We start from the raw sequence: 25,166 nt of genomic DNA on the forward strand, positions 1-25,166 counted from the left end.
CAGGGTGTCCTTGCTGAGGTGCATCTGCGAACACGGGGGTGCCTCTGTTCTCTTTGATGGGGTTGAAACTGTTCCTTTCCCCTCAGCCAGCTACACAGTTTGCTTTCTGTGTATCCAAGCCATCCTGCATCCTGTTCAATGCAAGGAAGTTAACTGTTCTTTCCCCCAGGCGAATATTTAGATCCTGATATTAAAATTTTTTTCTAAGTGGTAGCAGACCCCCCACACCCCTTATTATTTGTTAAATTATATTCCTTTGGCTTCTAAACGCCCAGTGCTGGGATCAGCCCCGTGTTTAGCTGATTCTAAATCTCCATAGTTGAGGAATAATAAAGTCCAGCTTTTGCTGGAGTACACCCTTGGATCTCAGTGCCTTTAGTACTGTCTGTGTGACCTGCTTACTGCCTTCAAGCCAACCTCTTGAGACACTTGTTACTTGTATCTCACAATTAAGATGGAGATTTGATGACATTACTTAGTTTCTTATTAGAAGTTCATGAATGCTTGACAGAATTAGAATTAGATTCAGTCATTCCCCAGTGTCTTTCCAGTAAGTCCCAGAAAAGCTTATGACTAAATACACAGATCCCAATGTGTGTCTGTATCAGCAAAAGCACACAGACATTTAGAAATATGTTTGCTTGTGTGGTGGTGTGTTTTAAAAAGTAGCTCAAAGTGGCTTTCCTGAAATGTAAGCCTGTATTTGAGCTTATAAGGAAAGGAGTAGACAGGCATGAGTTATTTGGCTGTATATACTGTGTCATATATAATGAGAAAGTAAATATTACTTAGGCAAAGGTTGCTGCTTTCATTTTCCTGTGCATTATGGTAATGGCATTTCTAAACCACTAGTTGATTCATATTTTAAGAAGTTTATCCTCAGTATAGGATTTGCTATTGAACTTAGAAGTCGTAGCCCTATCTTTGAAGTGCTTTCTTGTTTATGTTTTAGAAATATTAATTTCATAAACAGCTGTAAATACATTGAAATAAACAGAAGAAAAATAGATTGTAAAAGATTTTTATTTTTACGAAACAACATTGATTCTACTACCTAATAGTTATATTGGGAATGTGCTGTGTTCAGTTTATCTGTAAAATTAGAGCAGTGGTTTTTTTAATTGGAGAGTATGGGTTCTAAAACTTTCACAGGAGTACTTAAGAGCTTCTGTACCCATTTTATTTTCATTTCAATTTTAACATGTATTTTATCTGTTAAAATGTGTTTTTAAATGACGTGTATACTCACTCTACTGTACTACCTGCCAGTTGGACATCACCAGAATAAAGTTCCTCCGCCATGTCTCTGTATATATTTACAATGCTTATAAATGTATACTTGATTAAAAAAGGTGAAGACTGTGTCTTCTAGTCTGGTCTTTTTTTTTTTTTTTTTCTTCTTCTTCCCCTAATAGGAGGTGTGTACACTATTGCAGAACATACTGTAGAACATAGGTCCTGTGCCTAATAAATTCTAGGCAAGTCTCAGGTGTTTAGTCCTTAATAGTGAGTGGGTAACACATCGTTAAGTGATAACATTGTAATATTGGCTTAGTGTGTACTACAAGGTTTTGTGCTTTTTGTTCCACTTTTCTAGTCATATTTACACATTATAGGATGAACATAGTTTTTAGATATTGAAGGTATTTAACTTTGAAACAAATATTTCTGCAATTCCTTCATGCTCTTGTATTAATTTATTTGAATAATATCCTGAGGTTACAGGCAAACTATGAAACTGTTACTATTTGTTTCTATTTTTATGAAACAGTTTTTAAAAAAATGGTTCCCTACAGTAAAGCACAGTACAGAAATAAACAAGATGCTGAGACTGATATAACTGTAATTAAGTAATCTCTAATTTCAATCAAAATTACCTGATTGGTTATGTCAGTTGGCTTTAAAATAAGTAACATAAATTTGAATGTATAAAATTGATTTATGCTATTTAATACTGAAATTATATGTTATATATGTTGAGTTCCTTGTAAGATTTGTTTCAAAAAGTGTTCTGTCAGAGTTGAAAACTGCTAGGTTCCTTTTAGTGCTACGGTTCTAAGATATGATGTTCTAGTAAATCTTCATTGTGTTTTTATAGATTTAAGATTTCTTCCATTCTTAAAGTTGATAACAAATTCTATATTGCTCTTAGAGTTGGAAGGGACCTTACATATCAACCAAAGCAACTTCTCACTTAGTACCACTCTTGTCAGAAGTTATTCTTCCTTTGCTTGAAGGCCTCTGTAGAACATTCAACCGATGGACTATTCATTATGTTGGTAATGGAGGAGTTATTTTTTTTTTTTCTTTTTTTCTTTTTTTCTTTTTTTCTTTTTGCGGTATGCGGGCCTCTCACTGCTGTGGCCTCTCCCGTTGCGGAGCACAGGCTCCGGACGCGCAGGCTCAGCGGCCATGGCTCACGGGCCCAGCCGCTCCGCGGCATATGGGATCCTCCCAGACCGGGGCACGAACCCGTATCCCCTGCATCGGCAGGCGGACTCTTAACCACTGCGCCACCAGGGAGGCCCTGGAGGAGTTATTTTTTAATCTGAAAGTTGCCTCTTTGTAATTCACACCCATCAGCCAAGTTCTGCCTGGCAAAGATCTAGTATACAGACGGTCCCCAACTAGCTTGGTTCGACTTAGATTTTTCGACTTTAACAGTGGTGTGAAAGCAATATGCATTCAATGGAGATCATTCTTTGAATTTTGATCTTTTCCCAGGCTAGTGACATGCAGTACATAACTCTTTCCTGATGCTGGGTTGTAGCAGCAGCTGCAGCTCCCATTCAGCCATGTGATCATGAGGGTAAACAACTGATACAACCATTCTGTACCCATACAACCATTATGTTTTTCACTTTTGTAATGGTATTCAGTAAATTGCAAGAGTTATCCAGCACTTTATTATAAAATAGGCTTTGTGTTAGATGATTTTGCCTAATGTAAGTGTTCTGAGCACATTTAAGGTAGGCTAAGCCAAGAGTTGATGTTTGGTAGGTTGGATATATTAATTGCACTTTCGCCTTTGGATATTTTTAACCTGCGCTGGGTTTATCCAAATGTAACTGCATCATAAGGGAGATCTGTACTCCCTCTTGTAGGTGTCAGGCTTGCTTATACTTGAAGGCTATCTTTGCCAGCCTAGACACTTCCCTTTCTAATACTACATACAGTTTCCTAACTCCTTATCATTCTAGTATTCCCTTTGGACAGTTAAATTGATTATTTTTGCTTTGAAAATGTGTTGGCCGTGTGTGTGTAGAGAGGTGAGGGGAGTACAGCAGGAATGTGGGGAAGGAATCTCTGATGACTGTTTCTTAGCTTTCATTCACTATTTTTTTCTAGGTGTTAGGAGTCCGTTGGTGAGATCTAGTTATATGATGTTAAGTACATGGCTTTTACAACGGTGTTCCCAAGTCACCGTCTCTTCAGCAGATGTAAACAAGAACAGGAAGACACAGTTTGTACTGAAGCCATAATACCTGTAAGACAGAATTTGGTACTCACTTAGTATCAATACTTGGGATTTCAAATAGCTTTCAGTACACCCTGTCCACACTTGCATTCACATATATTATCTCATTGTTCGCCAAACTTCCTACTGTTTTAGCTTGCATCATCATTTTTCTTTTCCAGGACTGTTGAAATAATCTGTTTTGCCCATTCTCTGTGTTCCCCCCACCCTCTCGCCCCTAGTCTGTCTTCTACCTGTAGCCAGAATGATCTTTCTAAACTACAGAGCTGTCTGTGTCACTCTTCTGCTTAAAATCCATTAAAGCTTTCGTTCTGCTTTTAAAAGGAAGTTCAGACTCTTCAGCAGGAGATAAAAGGGTTTTCATGATCTGCCCCCTGCCTATTTCAGTAGTTTCACATCCTGTCTTGGCCTTATAAGCACTCAGTACTCAAGCATCATTTAAAAACTTGTAGATCACTACCTGAAATGCCCGTATCTTCTTTTTAACTAACAACTTGATGCTTGTCCTTCAAGGTAAGTAGTTATCACTTCTGGAGAGCCTTCCTTGACTGGAATAAAAGTTCCTCTTCTGTGTTCCAGTAGCATTCTGTTAATACTTCCTATTCAAACCTGTGTGGTCATCTTGTTTAGCTTGTTTCTTTCCCCACTAATTAGATTTTATTAGACTGTAAGATCTTTAAGAACAGGAACTCTTACTCATCTCAGTTTCTCAAGTGTCTGTGACAAAATAGATGTCAGTGAATGTTACTTGAACAAATAAATGAAGGAATTAAGATATCATTAGATTAAGCTGTAACAGGAACCATGCCCCGTTCATGTGTATATTTACAGGGCTGGGCTTAGCTTGATGTGTGGCCTGAGGTGAGTGCTTAGTATAGGTTAACTGAATAATAGAGAGTTGCCCTGTGTTTTAGTTTATTAATATCCATGTCATGGTAGTGTAAATAGGAAAAGGGCTTTATTTATATACTTGAGAAGAACATTTGAATTTTTTGTTTGTGAAAGGACAGACTAAGGTCTGGTTTTCTTTATCTGTAAAATGAAGGAGTTGTACAATCTGATCTCTTAAGGTTCTTTCCATTTCCAGCGTCCCACTAGGAGGACCAGCTATAATCCCTGGATCTGGACCATATGGAGCACAATCTAGAATTGTACCATGCCTTTTTTTTTTTTTTTTTTTTAAAGCAGCTCCATTACACTGTTGAGTCTCATTAACCTATAAGACAAGCTATGAAATGGCCAGACCTCGTGCAGGAACTGTTGTTGTCTCCCTTCCAGAGACTGCTGTTCCTTTGGTTTTCTTGAACTTCAGCATAAGACTTAAAGGCATCCTAGTTAAATTTCGTCCTATGAGATTTGGTATCGATTTTTGCAGTTGCTTTGAATTTTAATTCCTCCATTTATGACTTAGCTGTGCATCCTCCATTTGTAGTACCTAAATTTTGTTGCGCATGTAATAGACATGCAAATATTTAAGCAAATGGTCATATACCTAATATATCTTTGCTCAAATAACTAAAACAATAGGTGTTGTAGTCAAGATGTAGTCTTTCTCTGTTTCTTTCCTTAGCTATTTGTTTCTAGATTGTTCGGTGTGTAGGAAGACCACTGAACTTCGAGTCAGAAGATCTGGATTCTAAGTCCTGGCTTTTCTGCTTACTACTATGTGATGTTAGGTCACTTAATTCCTCTGGACTTCGAATTTCTAATTGGCATGAGAAGAAAAAAGACTAAAGTCTCTAGTTTTCTGCAATTCTGGCAGTACGATTATCTGGCCGACACTTGGATATAGTATGGAATTGTGGTTGAGAGCTTGTTGAGTCTGGGGTCAGACTGCCTGTGTTTTCATCCTAGCTCTGCCCTTACTGGCAGTGACATTAATCTGTCTGGGCCTCTGTTTCCTCATCTGTAAAATAGGGTTAATAATACTGCATGGTTGCTTTGAGTTAGTTCTTAGAATATGTTCTGCACGTGGTTAAGGACTGTATTATTGTTTACTATCATTATACTTTTTTTTTTTTAGCAAAACAAAACAAAACAGAAGATATCAGTGAAGACATTGCACTTTCCTGTGGGCTCCTGGGACAAAATATAAATGCTTATTTTTACAGTTGGGAATTAAAAAATGTGGTAGAAGCCAATGTGGAAGTGTTTAAAAAGTTAGTGATATATTATGAATCATTATCTCACACATTAGAAGGAAAGACTATGTCTGCTTTACTAGCCTCAATAGTGGGTGATTTTGATGTTTTAGGAAATAAATTAAATGTATAGCTTCAGTTTTCTGTACTAGTAAGAAAGCCAGTAGCTGTAAATTCTTAGATAACTTCTAGCCATGTGTGGAAATATTGGCTTGAATCTCTTCCTTCCATTCAACATTTTAACGAGTCTGCAGGTAGCAGCCAGATTCACCTTTTCTTGCCTCTCACATCTCTGGACATCTAGTGAACTATGAAGTGGCTCAACGTTGGGCTAAAAAGGAAGTGGACTGGCCTGGATAATCAGTATACAGGCTGATTTCCTCTGCGTAATTAAGAGCTGACTGTCCTCATCAGGGTCCTCTCTTTCCTGTTAGCAGCGGCTTCCCTTTTGAGGCTCAGGATCTCCTAGGATCCTAAAGGAAAGGCCTGTCTTCTGGTGGCTAGACTGACATTGTCCCCAAAACTCTCTCCTACTTTCCTCAGTCTGTAGTACCTTCCGGGGAAATAAGTTCTGCCTGATTGCCAGAAGAGTGAGAAAAAGGGCATGCTTTGGTTCACCTTCCTTAAACCTTACCCAGTAATGATTATTTTGATTTTTGGAGACTGTGGAATTATTTAGTATTTCTAGAAGTTGCTCTACATACTCATTTGGGATATGCCTTAAATCTTCAGTTGGCCATAGGTAAGTGTTTTTATTTCTTAACTTGCCAGGAACATTCTACCTCCTTACATATACAGCTTCCCTACCCCAGTTTAGTTACTCTGGTTTAGGTCCCTCTCAAAGACAGCATGGTGTAGCAGGAGGCCTAGCTTTGGAGCAGGACAGATGGATATGTAATCTTGGTCTAGTTATTTAACCTTTTAAAAGTAACTTCGTCTCTAAAATGGAAATGATAATACTTTTTTTTTAGAGAATTGTTGGGATTAAATGAAATGGTATTTAAAGTTTTTAGCACATTGCCTGTGAACTAACAGTAGGTGCTCAATTAATTTTAGCCTGGGTTATCGAGTGCCTTCTAAATGTGTTAGAGACTAGGATATGAAGAAGACAGTCCCTGCACTCAAGGAATTTAAATCTGATAAAGGAAAAGGTTACTAAATATGAATCAGGAAATCTTTATTCCCTTTTATTCTCTCTTCCCTATTTCTTATGCATTTCTTTTCCTAGGTTAAGGTAAATTCTAGAAGGACCCTTCCTCCAAGAGTGACCAAGAAGACTCTAATAAGAGGAACAAACTGAGTAGAGTTGTCACAGGTTATCGGGGTGACTGGGAGCTTAGTCAAGGAGGGATAAAGTCAGCTGTTAGTCCCGTTATTAGTAAGTAGTAACAGGATTATTACCAGTTTGTAGGTGGGAGAGATGCCTAATAGTGGGTAAGGAAACTGTCAGGGAACTGAGGCAGGTCACAGGGCTTGTTTAAACTGTGTGACCTGCTAGGTAAACTTGTGTTTACTTTTTTTCCCACTTGCAGTCTTTTGGGCTAATTTCTGGAAACCTGCTTTCCTGGGTGCTGCCCCTCCCTCCCTGTCTTCAGGAACGGGATTGGAAGTAGCATTAGCCTGAAGAAGTTGTTCTATTTAGGGAGCTAAAGCAGAGGGCCAGTGATTAGGCCCTTATCTGCAGTGGGGCCTTTCTGAGTGGTGTGGGGACAGGATCGGAGCATCTGTCCTGACATCAACAGAGGCTCTGCTTTTTCTATCCCCCGGTTGCATCAGAATTATGAAGAAGCACTGATGGGCCGGGCCATCTGAATGAAAAAGCCCTTCATTGTGTTTCTTCAGCATTCCAGTGTCTGGTACAATTAGCCAAGACTCAGAAAACAAGTTGGACAAACAAGCAAGCAGCCTTCCACTGAAGGATAAAGGGATTTCTGGCACAGCTGAGTTAAGTGCATTGACTGCAGAGACAAAGTGGGAGGGTCTGGGAAGAGGAAGGTGCCTTTGGGATGACATTCCTGGCTGGATGAGGGGAAAGAATGGAGCAAACAAGCAAATGGTATTTTTGAAGCTGATGAAATCTGTTGTGCCAGATCTCCCTAGAGGCTGGTTGGGGCCGGGCTACTCTGTAAGGAGGTGGAATCACTGGGGAGAGACTTTTGACTCTTTGGGCAGCTCAGAGTCGGGACATGAAGCTCCCTGTGGAATCTAGGAAATCCGTTGGCAGCGGACAGCGTGTGGGCTTGCCCCGTGATAGCCTCCCCAACCGTGCAGCTTTCTCAGTTGGTTAACACTTTACACACACTTCAGCCTGAGAAGAGTCCAGCCCCAGCAACAGGTTTTTGGGCAGTGGATGCACTGGGCCTGTCTCCGCAGTAAAAGCCACTTGACCTCACCAGCCCTCCTGCAACTGTCTCAGATTCACCGGGTCACAAGCTTCTGCCCTGCAAGTGGAGGGTACCTCAAAGACCGGCTTCTGCCCGCGCAGGCTTACTCACTCACTAACTTGGCTGGACTTCTGCATCTGAAGCGCCCACGTCTCCTGCTGCTGTTGGTCTGAAAACACTGCGCTGGTGGCGCTTTTGAATAGGATGCCTCTTGCATGAAGACCTGGACCCAGTTTGGAAATGCCCCAGGGAGGAACTTCCTCTCTGACCTCAAGGGGAGGGAGGAGGTCAGTAGGAAGTGGTGGGTGGAGCCACTTCTCCGAACTTCTGTCTCTGTTCACCTCGAAGCCTTTTTTAAGGAGCTGCAGGGCGTGCACAGGCCCCGAGCCGGCGGTTCTTTGGCACACCTTCCTTCTAGGCAGGGTCAGCTGGCGACATGTGGCCCAGTTACCAAGATGAGCACGAGTTCAGCACCCACCTGGTTTGCCGCATGTGCTGCATGGGTTAGTACGTGAAGTTTTTTTTCCTTGCCTGGGCCTGAGGATCCCAAATAGCCCTCAATCTCACTGACTCATATGAACGCATGGGCTCTAAAGCCTTGGAGGCGTTACAGCCTTTGGGCTTGTTAAAACGTGCAGTGGGAGAGACGGGTGCCCGACTTCCTGGGGAACTTCTTAAGCTTGTAATGATTGGCAGTTAAGAGCCTAAGCTTTGGGTGTGGGACTTTTTTATAGAGACTGAGTTCATGCTCATGCTTCTGTGTGTTATCAGGAAACCACTTTTAAGTTATGTTGCATAGTCCTGAAAGTCCAGGGCGTATTTTTAGGAGAAGTTGGTTGGTTACACAGAGTCCACCTCTGAGCAGACAGGATTGTGGGAGGAGGGGAGGGTGGAGTCATGACCCAGGTTTCCTCTTTGGGGCTGATTGCTAATTCTCTTACATTTACTCTCTTGCCAGCTGTGAGGAGGGAAAAAGGCTTGAAAGTGGTCTGGTGATGGGGATCTTAAGAAGAGTTGGAGGCTAGGAAAAGAGTCTTGTTGGCTTAGATCTCTCTTGATAAAGGAGAGGAGTTCATTTAGATAATGTTCTGTGACCTTGAGCAAGTGGCCTAGCCTTTTTTGGCCATAGGTTTCCTTGGCTTCAAACTGGAGGGTGTACAGACTGATGCTGGAGGTATCGTCATCAATTTCTGGTAAAATGGAAAAGATAAGGCAAATGTAGTGTGCCTTTCATAAAGATAAACTTATTTAAAGAACTGTCCTTTATTCTGAAAGTGCCCTTTCTACTTTTTTGATGTTAAAATGTCCATTATTTTATGAAAGAATTGTTGTCAGATGGTAGTTTGTTTTTAGATATCTTTACTTAGCAAAATAAAAAGTTGACAACTTTATATTAGGTTTTCTAATTTATTTTGGAATATTTACTCGTTTGTGAAATCTAAGTTTAGGAACTACTGGATTGATACTACTACTAATATCTTTTGGTTTTGTATTCTTAGTCTCTAAAGCAGAACAAAATTGTGACCCAAACAGGCAGATTGTCACTAAAATTGAGATTGCTGGTTGTTTGATCAAGAGGAGACCTCAGAAGAAATCTCAGAAGGGAAGTAGCAGAGCCAGGATTCCAATCCTGTCTCCTGACTGCTAGACTAGTACTGCCAAAATTTAAGTGCTTTCTGAGAAAAAGAGTTGGTACTATAATAATGTTTGGGCACAAGGAGTAACAGTTTTAGTCAGTTACTGCCACGGGGTCTAGCTTTTTATCTTTCCAGTATCATTGAGATTTCTTCCCTGAGATCTAGAGGAAAGACTCTTCTGCATCTGAAAATGCTTAGAGATAAAAGGGCCCTTTTTCTGTAACCAACAGAAAAGTATAAGGAAGTCTAGAATCTTTATTGAAATTTTCAGGGCAAAACATCATTCTCCTAGCTCATCCTACTCTGTTTAATCCCCTGGATAAATAAATACACACACACACACACACACACACACACACACACACACAGAGAGAGAGAGAGAGAGAGAGAGAGAGAGAGAGATTGAAATAGGCCCTAATTCATATAGTCATTATGAGGAGTATATGATATTAAAGAGCTTAGCTCATTGCAAGCTCCTCTGCTGATTTTGATATTGTTGATTCACAGTTGGTGTTTGTAAACCATTGACCTAGTCCAGACTCCACACTTTATAGATGAAACTCAGGCTCACAGAGGGCAGATGAGTATCCTATAAGGTAAGCCACAGAGTAGAGGCTAGGAAATCCAAGTTATAGCCCTGATTCTGCCCCTCTGTAACCTTATCTAAATTCTTAAATCTGGGCTTCGATTTCTTCATCTTTAAGATGATTATTTTGAGGATCGTTAACCCCTATATCTCTTTGTATCTGTGAAGTATTTTATTTTTTCTGGATGTGATACTCCATTAAATACTCTAGAAGCTATTGTGTTTTTCTCCCTCTTCCCTTCTCCGTATAAGCCTCTCGTTCTATCTCTGTGGCTCTTTCTTTTGCCACCAGTCTTACTCATGGCTTATTTCTTTATCTAACTTCTGCCTTGTACTCTCTGATTCCCAGTAGGGCAAAGAATTATTGGTAACAAAGTTCAGATTTTGCTAAGAAATAACAAAATTTTAATTGTGCACTGAAGGCTCTAGTTATCACTTCCCTAAATTCCCATGTCTCAATCCTCATTGAGACATTCTGAGTCTTCACCACGTCTTGGTGACAGATACCTTTCATGAACCCCTATTACAGTTATAGTTTGCACCTCTCCTCTTCCCTTCATTATATAGGACTATATTGTGTTGCCTTCTGATAATTTCACAGTGGCAGGAGAGTGTGGTGGTTAAAAGCCCATGATAGGGGCTTCCTTGGTGGCGCAGTGGTTGAGGGTCCGCCTGCCAATGCAGGGGACACGGGTTCGTGCCCCGGTCCGGGAAGATCCCACATGCTGCGGAGCGGCTGGGCCCGTGAGCCATGGCTGCTGAGCCTGTGCGTCCGGAGCCATTGCTCTGCAATGTGAGAGACCACAACAGTGAGAGGCCTGCGTACCGCAAAAAAAAAAAGTCCATGACAGACTTGGATTTGAATCTCAGTTCTACTACTTAGTAGCCATGTGACATTGGGCAAATTATTAATAAGCATTTCTGAGCCTCAATTTGAACTATGAAATGAAGTTAAATAATGTGTACTTGATAGAATTGTGAAGATTAAGTCAAATATCAATACTAAATGAAACAGGCCTTGCACAGTGCCTGACACAGAGTAAACACAATAAATATCGAGGCCATTCTTTTTTTTTTTTTTTTTTTTTTCTTTTTGCGGTATGCGGGCCTCTCACCGTTGCGGCCTCTCCCGTTGTGGAGCACAGGCTCCGGACGCGCAGGCCCAGCGGCCATGGCTCACGGGCCCAGCCGCTCCGCGGCACATGGGATCCTCCCAGACCGGGGCACGAACCCGTATCCCCTGCATCGGCAGGCGGACTCTCAACCACTGCGCCACCAGGGAGGCCCTCGAGGCCATTCTTATCTCCCACAGTTGACTTATATACTTCTAAGGAAAGGGATCATTTATAATACTGGTGCCATTGTATATTATTGGTAAACATTTTAATTGCTTGATCTCCACTTCAGACCATTTTCTTTGAGCTCACATTAAGTGGTGTGAAGTCTCCTGGGTGTAGATGTGGCAAGAAGAATTGAGAAAAGCTGTTAACTGTGGAAGGGACGTCTGAATGGAGATCCCTGCTCTACGCTGAAAAGCAGTCTTTTAATTATCATTTGAGGATATTTTTTAGTCTGACTTTGAAAATACCATCATAAAGTATCCATATAGATATAACCTTGGCACACAGTGGGCTCTCACATAGTGTACATGGTTAAATAAATGAGCATTCCTGAGTGCTTACTGTTGTCCTAAATGTTGGATATTTAACGAAATTTAAAACATGGTTCTTGACTCCAGAGAACTAAAGTTCAGATAGAGAAATGGGATTTACATGTAAAGATATCTAGCAATAGATTTTGTATGTTCGGTGCCAAGTAAATTAAATAAACACAGGCATCTAGAGATGGCTGGGATAGCCAGAAAGGTGTAAAGGAAGAAGTTGACTTCAGCTGGACCTTGTAAGGAGGCTCTAAGTTAGATAAAACAAGAAGAGAGGGTAGATATTTCAGTAGGGAGAAATAGGTGAACAAAGGCAAGAATGTGCAAGGTATATTTGGAAACTGAGATCAGAATGGTTGCAGTTGAGTCATGCAGGGGAGAGTCTAAAGATAAATTTGGAAGAGTAGATAGATTGTAAATTTCTTCAGGTTAGAGGCCATGTCTTATTTTTATCTCTTCCAACCACCTAACACATAGTGAATAAAAACTGGAATTGAATTTCAGAGGGTTGTAGTAGACAGTAGAAACAAAGGACTTGGGCTCGAGGCTCTGGTCGTCTGAGAGCCACTAAAGGATTTTGAATAGAGGGGTAATACGAGCAAAGTGGTGATTTAGGAAGACTTGTTGAAATAGGCTGGCTGTACTACCTGCCACGGCCTCAGCTATCAACTGTTAGCATCAAATCTGTATCCTCAATTCTGCCTGCTCTTCTGAACTCTAGACCTAAGGTTCCAACTGTCTGCAGGAAGGGCCTGCTGACATCTCATTATGTTTCTTCTACTTTACCCAACCTATCCTCACCCAATCTGTGCCACCTGTTTTCCTTATCTCCAGGTACTGCTCCTCCCAGTTGCTGTGACTAGAAACTTTTTTTTTTTTTTTTTTTTTTTGGTGGCTGCGCTGGGTCTTCGTCGCTGTGCGCGGGCTTTCTCTAGTTGCAGCAAGTGGAGTCTACTCTTCGTTGTGGTGTGTGGGCTTCTCGTGGTGGGTTCTCTCTCTTGTTGCGGAACACGGGCTCTAAGGCGCACGGGCTCCAGTAGTTGTGGCACGTGGGCTCAGTAGCTGTGGTTCACCAGCTCTAGACACAGGCTCAGTAGTTGTGGTGCATAGGCTTAGTTGCTCCACAGCATGTGGGATCTTCCCGGACCAGGGATCGAACCCGTGTCCCTTGCATTGGCAGGTGGATTCTTAACCACTGCACCACCAGGGAAGTCCCTGTGACTGGAAACTTTAGAGTTATCTTGAACTCTCCCTTTCCTTAACATCTAGCCAGTAGTTAAGGGCTATTGTTTCTTCCTCTACATTGGAGTAGGGATCTGGCTGCCCCTGCCCTATTCATGCTCTTAGATTTCTTTCTTGGTCTGTCACACACAGTAGGCCTCTCATTGCTTCTACCTCTTAGTGTGTCTCTGCTGCAGTCTGGCCTTCCATCCAATGCCAGATTAATCTTTCCAAAACACCCTCTGGTTCAGAAAATTTCAGTGGTGTCCTTTTATCTACTGAATTGAGTAGATGCTCCTCATTCCTGCTCTCTGGAGTGCTGTGGTCTCAGGTGACCTTGTTAGCTTCCCTTCTCATTACATGGCTAACTGTATGCTTTGTGTAGCCACACCATTCCTTCCAATGTATCCTGTGTACTCACATATCTCCAAGTCACTGCTCGTGCTTATTCTTCACTTTGGAATTCCTTAACCTCTTTTTGGGCTGCCAAAATCATACTTGTCACCCAAGGTTTACTTCAGATACCACACCTTTCATGAACTCTTCTCCTATCCCTCTGTCAGAATTAATCAGCTTTGTTTATCAGCATGATTTTGTGCAGCTTGTATCTGGTGTGCTGTTTGCTTGGTGTTATTGTTAATTATTTATTTACATATTGGTCTCTGCCACTAGATTGACCTCATGTGGTCAAGGAACAGGCCCATTCCAACTTTCTATATATTTATTTCCCTTTTTGTTTACTTATTTATTTAAAAGATTTATTATTTATTTATTTATTTTTGGCTATGTCAGGTCTTAGTTGTGGCGTGTGGGCTCTTTGTTGTGGTGAGTGGGCTTCTCTCTAGTTGTGGCGTGTGGATTTTTCTCTTCTAGTTCAGGCGCGTAGGCTCCAGGGCACGTGGGCTCTGTAGTTTGCGGCACGTGGGCTCTAGTTGAGGCGTGCGAGCTCAGTAGTTGCAGTGCGCAGGCTTAGTTGCCCCGCGGCATGTGGGATCTTAGTTCCCTGACCAGGGATTGAACCCACATCCCCTGCGTTGTAAGGTGGATTCTTTACCACTGGAGCACCAGGCAAGTCCCAGGTATCTCATTTTTAGATTTTCAGGTGGTTGGTGCTTCTTGGGCTTCTTGAACCACTTATAATTTTTCTGTGGCCCTCAGGGAAACAAGCAGAGGCTCTTCTCTCTTTGCTTTTTTAATGATTCATGATGCTGTGTTGGGCTGTGATGGAATAGAACACAGAACTGTTTGCCTCAATGCAGGCTTTCATTCCGACCCCAGGCCTATCCTCAAAATGCTCCAAGTAGAGCAGAGTAGGACAGATGGACAAGCAAACTATGATACCTTGAAATAGGCACAAGAGGGAGATCACTCAACTAGTGTATATAAGGGATGGAGGAGGTGATAGCTGAGTTGAATGCTGAAGAATGAGTAGTCAAGGAAATGGGGGAGCTATCTTCCATGCAGAGAGAACAGTAAATGCAAAGCATGGAAGTGTGAGAGCACATGCCTCATTTGGGCAAAACTGTACATTCAGCAAGGCTGGAAGTTAGCGTTTTTATGAAAGCGTGGAGAGGGAAGAGTGGCCACATCATATGGGGCCTTAGATCCCAAGCTAAAAAGTTTAAATGTTATCCTGAATGCAGGCATCAGGCTTTAGAATCCAGTAGCGCTGGGTTCAGACTTACCTTATGGTCTCCGGCAAGTTACTTAGCCTCTGTGGGCTTTATCTTTCCAGTAAAATAATGCCTCTCAGGGTTGTTGAGCATTGGAAACAATATATGTAAGGTACTTGGCATATAAGTAGAGGCTCGGTAAATGTTATCTGTTAATATTATTAGGATAAAGATTCAGTGTGGGCAGCATTGTCCACAGTGCTGGCAGCACTCAGGAGGGTGGTGTCTTAGTCAGTTTGGGCTGCTGTAACAAAACCATAGACTCAGTGGCTTAAACAACAGACACTAATTTCTCACACTTCTGAAGGTGGGGAAGTCCATGGTCAAGGCACCTACAGGTTTGCTGTCTCGTGAGGACCTCTTCCTGGTTCATAGACAGCTAGCTGTCTTCTTGCTGCACCCTCACATGGTGGAGCGGGAAAGAGAGCGCTCTCTGGGGTCCCTTTTGTAAGGACACTAATTCCATTTATGAGAGCTTCACCCTCATGACCTAATCACCTCCCAAAGGCTTCAACTCCTACTTCAAGATTTCAACATATGAATTTCAGGAGGACACAGACATTCAGGCTGTAACAGATAGATTATAGCAGGGAAACCTATTAGAAGCAGAGAGGGAGACAAGCAGAGTTCATTTTTAGACAAGTTGAGCTTGAAATGAGCATGAAATTTTTAGGAGTCAGTTGGACATACGAGAGTGGTGTTTAGGATAAAGGCCTGAGCTGAAGATACGGATTGGGAATTGTCAGTGTCCAGGTTACAGTTGAAACTATGGAAGTAGATTAAATCATTCTGGGAGAATGTAGAGAACAGGTATTATTTACTTTTTTTGAAATCTGTAGGTGGTTTTTTTTTTTTCCCATGCCATAGTATACATAACACCAAAAATTTTGCATGCGATTTTAGGTGGTTTATGACTCCCCCGAACCCCGCAAATCCATTTAGGCACCCTTAGGCCCATGGATATCTTAAGAAGCTTTAATACAGAATAAAAAGGAAAGGGGGCTAAGAATGAGTAAACATTTAAGGGGTGAACAGAAGAGAGGGAACAGTTAAAAGGGAAGGAGGGAAACCAGGGTAGAATGAAGTCTCGGAATCAAGAGGGAGAGTGGGTTTAAAAGGTAAAGGAATGGTCCCCAGTGTGTTCTGGGTTGGCAGCTAGGTGACTGTGGGGAGGGCAGTTGGAATGAATTTGTGGGGCTGGAAGCCAGGTCACATGGTGGAGCAGGAGGTGCAGCAGTAGAGAAGTGAGCACTGTCCTCACACCGTTCAGGAGCCCACGGGAAAGGAGAGGGGTATAAAGATACACAAGCTAGGGGATGGTGGTTGGATTAAATTCTCAAGGGGAAGGGAAGATCTAGGATCCAGAGTTCAGAGGGAAGGACTTGCCTAGGTAACAAGGAGGGACATCTCTGCCAATGAAACTAAAAGAAAATTAGGGTAGGTATTGGTAGCTCGGTGTCCTGTAGTGGTCTTAATAAAGTAGGAAACAAGTAGTAAATCCCTCTAATTAAGCAAGCCTCACATGATTAATTAGTGCCTCAATATGTTCAATCTAAGAATTTCGCAGTGGCCTGTTAGGTTCTTCGTGGTCAGTTCATAGCCTTTGGTGAGACTGAGCTTACAAGAAGCATCTAAAAGAATATCACCTTTTCTGTGATTGACTGTTTTCTTCTTACATAAGGGTACCTTCTTAAAATTCTACCTCCAGTGTTAGGTAGAAAGATCTTCACTGGGCCTGAATTAAATGAAGGATTTATGTATAGGGAATCAAACCTAAAGCTTATTAAAAACTTTAAAAGTCTGAGCTGTTTGGAGTGTTCTGTGATAAAGTTGCTCTTTGGCTTCCCTAATGAATTTCCTTGCTGATACTAAGATCTTAAAATCCAGGCACTGCAGTATTCTCTTATCCTGATACTTAAATCAGGAGAGAATGTTCATGTAATTGATTGGTCTGCAACATAGGATCCTAAAAAAGGATCCTCCAGCTTTGGGGCAAGGTTGTTCTATAAAACCCTTTCCTGGGAAACTTATAGCTTGGCTCTAAGCAGGCTAGCTGCTCTTGGGAAGGACTTGTAATCATGTTGCTTTTAGTAATTACATTCAGAATTAGTACTTGAACCTCTTCCCTCCTAACTGAAAGTCAGTTTTTTAGCTATTCGAAGCATGACTGATATGAGGCCGTCCGGTTTCCCTAGTGCATTATCCCCATGGGAGGGCTCGGTAGGTGAACAGCATAACTATGGGTAGTAAAATTCAAAAGACTCAATTGTGTTAATGGCATCTTCAGGTCTAAAATAAATGAGGCAGTGGACTGAACTCTTACAAGTGACTTGGCTTTGATTTCATTCTGTGTGTTTCTTTTTTTTTTTTTTTTTTTTTTTTTTTGTTTCTGAGATATGTGGGCCTCTCACTGTTGTGGCCTCTCCCGTTGCGGAGCACAGGCTCCGGACGCACAGGCTCAGCGGCCATGGCTCACGGGCCCAGCCGCTCCGTGGCATGTGGGATCGTCCCGGACCGGGCCACGAACCCGTGTCCCCTGCATCGGCAGGCGGACTCTCAACCACTGCGTCACCAGGGAAGCCCTGTGTGTTTCTTTAGCCAGTCTTCTAATCATATATTGGCCAATCAAGAATGTTTATTTATTACCTATAAGAGTCCAGTCCAGGGAATTCCCTGGTGGTCCAGTGGTTAGGGCTCGGGGCTTGCATTGCTGGAGCCTGGGTTCGATCCCTGGTAGGGGAAATAAGATCCCACAAGCTGCGTGGTGTGGCCAAAAAAACAAACAAACAAAAAACCGTCTAGTCCAATATGTAAAAACTCAGATACACCAGTGTCACCTTTTTGCTGGGACATGCAAACATAATGGAAAAACAGTGTTAAAGCTAACTAAAAGTTCTGCCCACCACATTTTCACCAATGCCAGGTCCACTCTGCTTTGCTCTATTTATTACCCTTATAAGCAAGAATAGTCTGTTTCTAATTTTACAGAGTTCTCACTCTGAAGACACAGGTTTTGTTTATAGAATTTCTTTTATTATAAAAGTAATATGGGTTTGCTATAGTAGGTTAAACAATACATGGATGGAAAAGAAAAAGTTAACAGATTTCCTTTTAAACTAGCCAATATTTTAAAGAGGTGGAATTCATGTGATTTCTTTTTAGTCCACTGCCTCAGTTCTTTTAGACCTGAAGATGTGATGAACACAATTGAGTCTTCTTTATTTTCTACGCATAGTTATTCTGTTAACCTACTAAGCCCTCCCATGGGGATAATGCACTCGGGAAACCAGATGGTTTCTCATCAGTTATGCTTCCAATAGCTAAAAAGCTGACTTTCAGTTCAGGTAAGGGGAAGGATTTCTTTTAGTCTTATAATGTAGAGCTTTAGATGTTAGAAGCTGTGGGACATGCAGAAAAGTAAAGCATGATCTCTTTCCTCAGGGAGTTAATGATCTCATTGATGAGTAAGAATGAGCATATTAAGAGATCAGAATTTATATAATTATATAAGTATGGATTGAGTGATTAGCATAGTCAGTACCATAAAAATTTGGAGAACAAAGAGACTCTTGAGAAATGGAATTGTCAGGAAACGCTGCCAGAGTAATTTTTCTCAAACACAAATCTCACATGTCATTCTTCTATTTAAAATCTTTCAATACTTTCCCTTACCTTCCCTTTACCAGTTTCTTGGTGATAAAGTTTGGACTCCTTAGCTTGTCATGAAAGGCCGTGATTTGACCCAATGCCATTCTATCCAGTTTTAAGTGTCACCACTACCTATTACACGTCCTGTCTTTCAACCATACTTAATTCCGTGCAGTTGTCTGAACATGAGCTCCTTCTTATCTCCGTGACTTTGCACTAGGTAGAACTTCATGTAGTAGCTTTGTCCCTTCTCTTTCCGGCTAACTTGTACTCATCTTTTAAGGTTTAGTTAGTCACCCACCTGGAAACGTTCACTAACCTCCCATGGGTCCCTCCTCTACTCAAACAGGTTAGCCATTTCTCTTACGTTCTTGAGCGCTGTGTGCTTACCTCTGTTAACAGCACTTGTCAAGCTGCATTGAAGTTATTTCTCCTTTCTGCTAGACTCTTTTAAAGGTAGGGAATGTGACTTTGTATAGCACAGGGTATGCCAAGCAGCTAGCTCCTTAATAAGGACTTATTCAAAGAATAAATGAGTGAATGAATGAGCTGAATTTTAAAGAATAAATAGCATTTGGAGAGGTGGAGAGGAAGACAGTAGCTTGCCATGAAGAGAAAACAAATGTCAGTGATTTAGATGAGATTGTAGCTGCAAGCTGATTCTAATTCAGTCTGCAGATGATACAGACTTGGAAAGGACGATGAAGAGGTCAGATAACTGAATCAGCATCTAAAGAAGATCAAAAGATCAAAATATGTTGGAATGACAGTGGTCAAATCTAATAAATATTCTGGCTTCAAATACTTGCAGGGCTCTATGAAGTGAAAATTAGATAAGACTTAAAAAAAAATCCCAACCGTTCCAAGTGAGCGCCAATAGGTAGAATTTATAAGGATGCAGATTATGACATGTTATGGAACTATTAAATTAGTATGTGTTGCTTTATGAGGTAGTGAATTCTCTATTAAGTTTTAAGAGTCAATAATATTGTAGATGTATGCAAGATTTGGACAGACCTTTCAGCTCTGAGCATATGATTCTTTGTTGTTGAGGGGATTTGTGAATCAGCAGGGAATTAGACTAAATCCATTCTAATTCCTAAGTTCTGTGGTCTGTAATAGGAAGAGATCACTGTTCCTTGCAAATAAAGCAGGAAAGGAAGAGGTAAAGGTAAGGTTAGAGAAAGAGATGAAAGAGCACTTACTGGATGGCTATAGATTCAGAAAAATAAGAAGATAGTGCATCCACCTGGAAGTGGAGAGAAAGCCTTAGCATTGTTTGGAATGGTACCTATGTGGCTTTTACTTGGGAGCCAGTAAGAAGGGAATAACTGTGGCAGTAGGGAGAGAAAACCTAACTGAAGTTTGTGTGAATTACTAGTGAGCCAGAGTTACATAATTCTGCTACTTTCTTCTGAAATTTCTCTGAGTTGGAGAAGAAGTGGAGGAGTCAAGCCATGGTAGTCATTCAGGTTTGGGGATTGTCCTGGTGAACATACTAGTAGAAGGTTAGGTAGGTGAGACTCCCTGGGGTATTAGTGCCTGCAGCTTTGAATTGCTTAACTATGTTGTCTAGCACAGACTGGGATGATCTTAGGTGTTCTTAATAAACAGGGTAAAATAAGAAGGGAGTGGTTGAAGGTTGAGAATGATGAGGAGATCTGAAAGATGATAAAATGACTGCTAAATAGGTATGTTTGGAGAAGGAATGAGGCTCAGGAAGTGGCATGGTGGTGGCTGGCTGTGAATTGGAGCTGAAGCTCAGTGGAGCCAAGCAGGCTCACATGCATTGTCCACACACATGCTGAAGTAATTTGAGGATGACGCCATAGGATACCCTTGCAGATAGTAAATGTGAACCAAGTTGTTAAGAGAAGTTAACGTAGATTTGCCACGTGGAGGGGCCAGGCAGCACGGAATGGTCGATGACAGAAAGGATGATTTGAACAAGATGGTACAGTGGAGGGCAAGGGCTTCAAATAAGTAGAAAAAGGACGGAACTGATGAATCAGTGGTCTGGAGGTGGCGTTGTGGGAGAAGGTGAGTTCTCTGCAGGATCAGGCCTCTGTGGCGCAGGCATTGTCAGGTGTTGACAGTCATGTTTCTGTTAAAGAGGTGAACAAAATTGAGAATGAAAGTTTGCCTACAAAAAAAAGGTGGGGCTCTGTAAGACTTGGGAGAAGGGAGGGAGGGAAGAGATGTGCGGGGCAGGGCATAGTGGGCAGCTCTGAGAGTTTGGTTGGTGAGGCTGGGGAGGCAGCTGGAGTGAGGGAGGACTGGGGAGGAGGGGGTGGGAGGAGAGCATCGATCAAGAGGACCGGTGTGTGGAGGGTGAGATGTAACCCCGCACTATAGTGTCCCGAATGCCAAGGGCACTCCACCCCTTCTGTTGGGGGTTTTCCCAACTTTGGCTTTTTGGAGCTTGCTGGGGGCAAGGGAAGCAGGGAATCACTGTGCTCCCCGGAAAATTACGATGCGAAGGAGACTTTGCCATGACAGGATTCTTGAGGCACATGATTCTGTCTAATGCATAAAGTGACAACATGATAAGGACAGAAGAGGAAGTTCAGACAGACTGAACCTTCCCAAAACAAGACGCTGTCTCATAGTCCGGAGGAAACTGTCTCCACTGTCCTGGAGAATCTGGGTGTGGGCAAGGCAGTAGTTGGGGAACGTGTTGCCGGGTAGCGCTAAGCCAGTGCCTTCTTCTTGTTTCCTCACAGATGAACGGGACCGTGTGCAGAAGAAGACGTTCACCAAGTGGGTCAACAAGCACTTGATGAAGGTAAGACCCCTTCATGGATGCCGCCCTGGCCCCTCTGGCTGCTCCTGATCTGGATCTATCAGTCCCTTCTCTAGTTCATGTTGCCGGCCATGTGCTCCAGTTGATGGGGATACACATGACCTTTTTTTTTTTTTTTTTTAAATATCTAACATAGTCCGAATAACGTGGAAACTTCCACTGATCAGTTTCTTGGTGAAGACAGTAACACCTCCATTACCTGAGGAGGCTGAGGTTGAGGATACCGTGGTGTGATTCCTGGGATTCCAAGAACACTTTGCACCAAACTTTACATACTATTTTTTTTTTTTTTTTTTGGTGGTGTGCGGACCTCTCACTGTTGTGGCCTCTCCCATTGCGGAGCACAGGCTCTGGACGTGCAGGCCCAGCGGCCATGGCGCGCAGGCCCAGCTGCTCCGCAGCATGTGGGATCTTCCCGGACCGGGCCACGAACCCGTGTCCCCTTCATCGGCAGGCGGACTCCCAACCACTTACACCAACAGGGAAGCCCCTACATACTATTTTATAAGCCCCTTTCTTGTTTTAAATTTTTTAACCTGATTACTGTGGAAGGGTGGGGCAGAGGAGATTTTGTTCTCTCTCTTAAAGTATGCAAATCTTGAATGATCAGTTTAATGAATTTTTAAAAAATATATATTCAGGTGTAACCCCCATGCAGTTTAAAATACAGAGCAAAATGGCCAGGGTTGGAGGGAGATCTTATTATTATTTTTATATTACTATTTTTAAATAGAGGAAAATCCAAGGCAGAGGCATACTAAATACTCACCTAAGGATAAACAGTATGACTAATGTGGCAGTCAGATTCGAAAACAAACTTTTAAGTTACAATAATTACTCAACTCAAATAACTGTGAGTTATAATAATTACTGCTCTGGGAAAGATTACCAGTGACCTCTTAATTGCTGTATCTAGTAGCCTAGTTTTATCTTCTTCTCATTTGATTTCTCTGTAGCATTTGACAGTGTTGACTAAGTCACTGCTCCTTTTGCTTTTAATTTATTTTATTTTACTTTATTTATTTTTGGCTGCGTTGGGTCTTCATTGCTGTGAGCGGGCTTTCTCTAGTGGCGAGCGGGGGCTACTCTTCGTTTTGGTGCGCGGGCTTCTCATTGCTGTGGCTTCTCTTGTTGCAGAGCACAGGCTCCAAAGGCACGGGCTTCAGTAGTTGTGGCTCGTGGGCTCTAGAGCACAGGCTCAGTAGTTGTGGCGCACGGGCTTAGTTGCTCCGCAGCATGTGGGATCTTCCCGGATCAGGGCTCGAACCTGTGTCCCCTGCATTGGCAGGCGGATTCTTAACCACTGTGCCGCCAGGGAAGCCCTCACTGCTCCTTTAAAGCTCTCTTTTATGTTGCCTTCTAGGATACTGCTTTTTCCTCAGTTACCTCTTCCCTCCATGAATGCCTCTTTCACTGGCTTCTCTTCCTCTGTCTGAGTCCTCCATGCTGACGTTCCCTGGGTCCTAACCATTTTCATGTTTTCGTTGGCAGTCTCATTTGCGTTAGCCACGGGGATCGTTCGGTTGCATGGAATGCAAGGAATCATAAGTAAAAAGGGATACAGGGTGATCTCCAGAGTCTGGTGTCCGGATGCATCTGAGTTTTATGAAAACTAAACTTTATTGGGCAGTTACTCTCTCTTTCTCTTTTTATGAGGCCTTGTGTTTCTTCATTTTTATATCTTTCTGTGTGTCTCCTACATTTAGTTCTCTGCATTCCTCCCGTTGCTTGTATGTGAGCCACGGTGGCTGTCCCTCAAATGGTAATGTAAACCCCTGCAGCTACATGATTCTAAAGACGCAAACACAAGCAATCTGGTTGGCTGAGGTTTGCTTCTCCTCCATGGGTCAGTGGTCTATCGATTTAGTTCCGTAAACTATGGCCGCGGAGATGGTTACATAAATCAGACATGGCTCGTTGGGGCCACTTGTTTAAGTACAAATGAGGGCAATTTTCTAACTATAAGATTTAGATAAGGAGGTGATGATAGAGCCTTTTCCTGCATTCTTTCCTAAGCCCAGGACCTGTATCTCACAGTGTACTTGACACGGTCATCTGGATGTTACCCAGACATGTCCTATATTCAAGACATCCCAAATTGCTCAAGGTTTTCACTCATGTACCTAGCTGTCCAAGTTAGGAACCTAGAATCATACTATATTTAGTCCTGCCCATCATCTCTCCCTGTCACCAACTACAATCAATCACTTCGAACTCAGAAAGATGCTTGCATCTGGTTTCTCTTCTCCATCCCCATTACCTCTGTTCTAGTCCAGGGCCTCTTCATCTCTTGACTTGGCCGTAATAGTTTCCTAATAAAGTTTTCTATAAGAACAAATGTAATGATAATGGTAGTAGTTTATTGAGTGCTTACTGTAAATCAGACTTTCTGTACTAAGTCTTTTACATGGATCATCTCATTTAATTCTTCACTGACCTTATGCTGTAGATTCTATTAATAGTCCCATTTTATCAGTGAGGTTCAGAGGGGTTAAATAACCTGTTCAAGGTCATACCACTGGAAAGAAGAAGAACTAAAATACTAGAACTCAGGCAGCCTAAAGTCTAGCACCTGCGCTCTTAACCTCTGCAGTCCTGACACTGGTCTGCCTGCCTTTCCAGGCTCATAGTGTCATATTCCTCTCAGACCTTAAGCTCTTGCTGAACTGTTTGCCATGCTATTTATGACTCTGTATCTTCGCTCATGGGGCTCCCTCTGCGTGGATTACCTTCCCCAACTCTGTTCTGCCTGGACAACACCAACTTAACACCTCCTCAATAGACATTTTCCTGACTCTCCTGCCTGGAACTGACTGGCCTTTCCTTTGTGCCCTCCCTGTATTCGTTATGTACGTCTGTTATAGCACCTGCAACATTCATCTTTCTGCCAGATTGTAACTTGAAGGTTGATGTTGTGTCCTATTTTTTTTTAGTCGGGACAAAGTAGGAAGGGAGAGAGACAGGGAGAAAAAAACCTGCAATTTTCCTCTAGTTTCTTCAACATTTACCAGTTAGTTGCCTCTGGTTTGGTGGCACCTAACTCTGTCATGGTGCAGAGCCTGTTTCCAACCAGGCATTGTCCCCTGCATAGCCTGTGCTGTAGCCGTACGAAACATCTCACTGCTTCCTAAACACTGTGTGCTTTCATACCTCTTTGCTTATTCATTTCTCTCTCCCTTGAATGCATGTCTTGGCCTCCTCTGCCTGGCCATCACCCACTTACCCTTCAAGACAGGTCCAGTATCCCCTTCCTGAGGCTCTGACCTCCATCCTTGGACTAAACTAATTGCAGCTCCATCTCTGTGCCACACCCCTTGGAAGAGATGGGCCTCTGTGTTCACACGTTGGTGTCCTCTGCTCCTTGAGGTCTGGGACTCGTGCTTCTGTCTCAGCCAAGTACTGCACCTGGAGCATGAGAAGTATCCAATAAGGATTTGTTACCTTGAGGAAATAATAGCTCAGTAGTCTTTTTAGCTTACAAAGCATATTCTAATCTGACTTGATCCTTACAGTAACCCTGAAGGAGGTAAAGGTATTTTATCCTTACAGTTTTAACAGCTGAGGAAAGTGAGAATTAGAAGAATGAAGTGACTTTCCCAAGGTCATACAGCTAGTGAAGGATGGAGCTAAAGAGCAGTCATGAGTCTTCTGGCCAGAATTACTTGCTGTTACTATTGAATATGCCCCCACCTTGCTCTGCTTTCATACCTCATCTCTTAACAGTTGGAAGAACTGAATTTATCCTGCCTCAAGCTTGTCCCCCTAAACTCTGTAGTTGGATGCAAGTGCTCTGGCTCCCTGCTCTGCACTTGTAGCTGATGTTGCCTGTTGGACCTCTGCCTCAGTTCTGTGTGATGACAGGAGGCCCAGGGCGGGAGAAACTAGATGAACACATAGCATTGTTAGGAATTGGAGGCCAGCCAGAGCTTTACTTA

The 25,166-nt window shown here is 42.4% G+C and overlaps 1 protein-coding gene across 19 annotated transcripts in view; it reads left to right on the plus strand.

The window, feature by feature from the left end:
* The window catches only part of MACF1 (microtubule actin crosslinking factor 1), a 330,003-nt gene that overhangs the window by 87,135 nt on the left and 217,702 nt on the right, over positions 1-25,166 (plus strand). For 17 of the 19 annotated variants that reach the window (XM_060089544.1, XM_060089550.1, XM_060089543.1 and 14 more), the window contains exon 2: positions 21,152-21,213. In XM_060089544.1, coding sequence (XP_059945527.1) covers positions 21,152-21,213 — 62 coding nt within the window. Of the gene's footprint in view, positions 1-8,294; positions 8,511-21,151; positions 21,214-25,166 lie in introns of those variants that run through there. The other 2 variants (XM_060089547.1, XM_060089546.1) reach the window with 2 other exon arrangements.

The sequence above is a fragment of the Mesoplodon densirostris genome, chromosome 2 (assembly GCF_025265405.1).
Source record: "Mesoplodon densirostris isolate mMesDen1 chromosome 2, mMesDen1 primary haplotype, whole genome shotgun sequence".
Taxonomy (NCBI): Eukaryota; Metazoa; Chordata; class Mammalia; order Artiodactyla; family Ziphiidae; genus Mesoplodon; species Mesoplodon densirostris.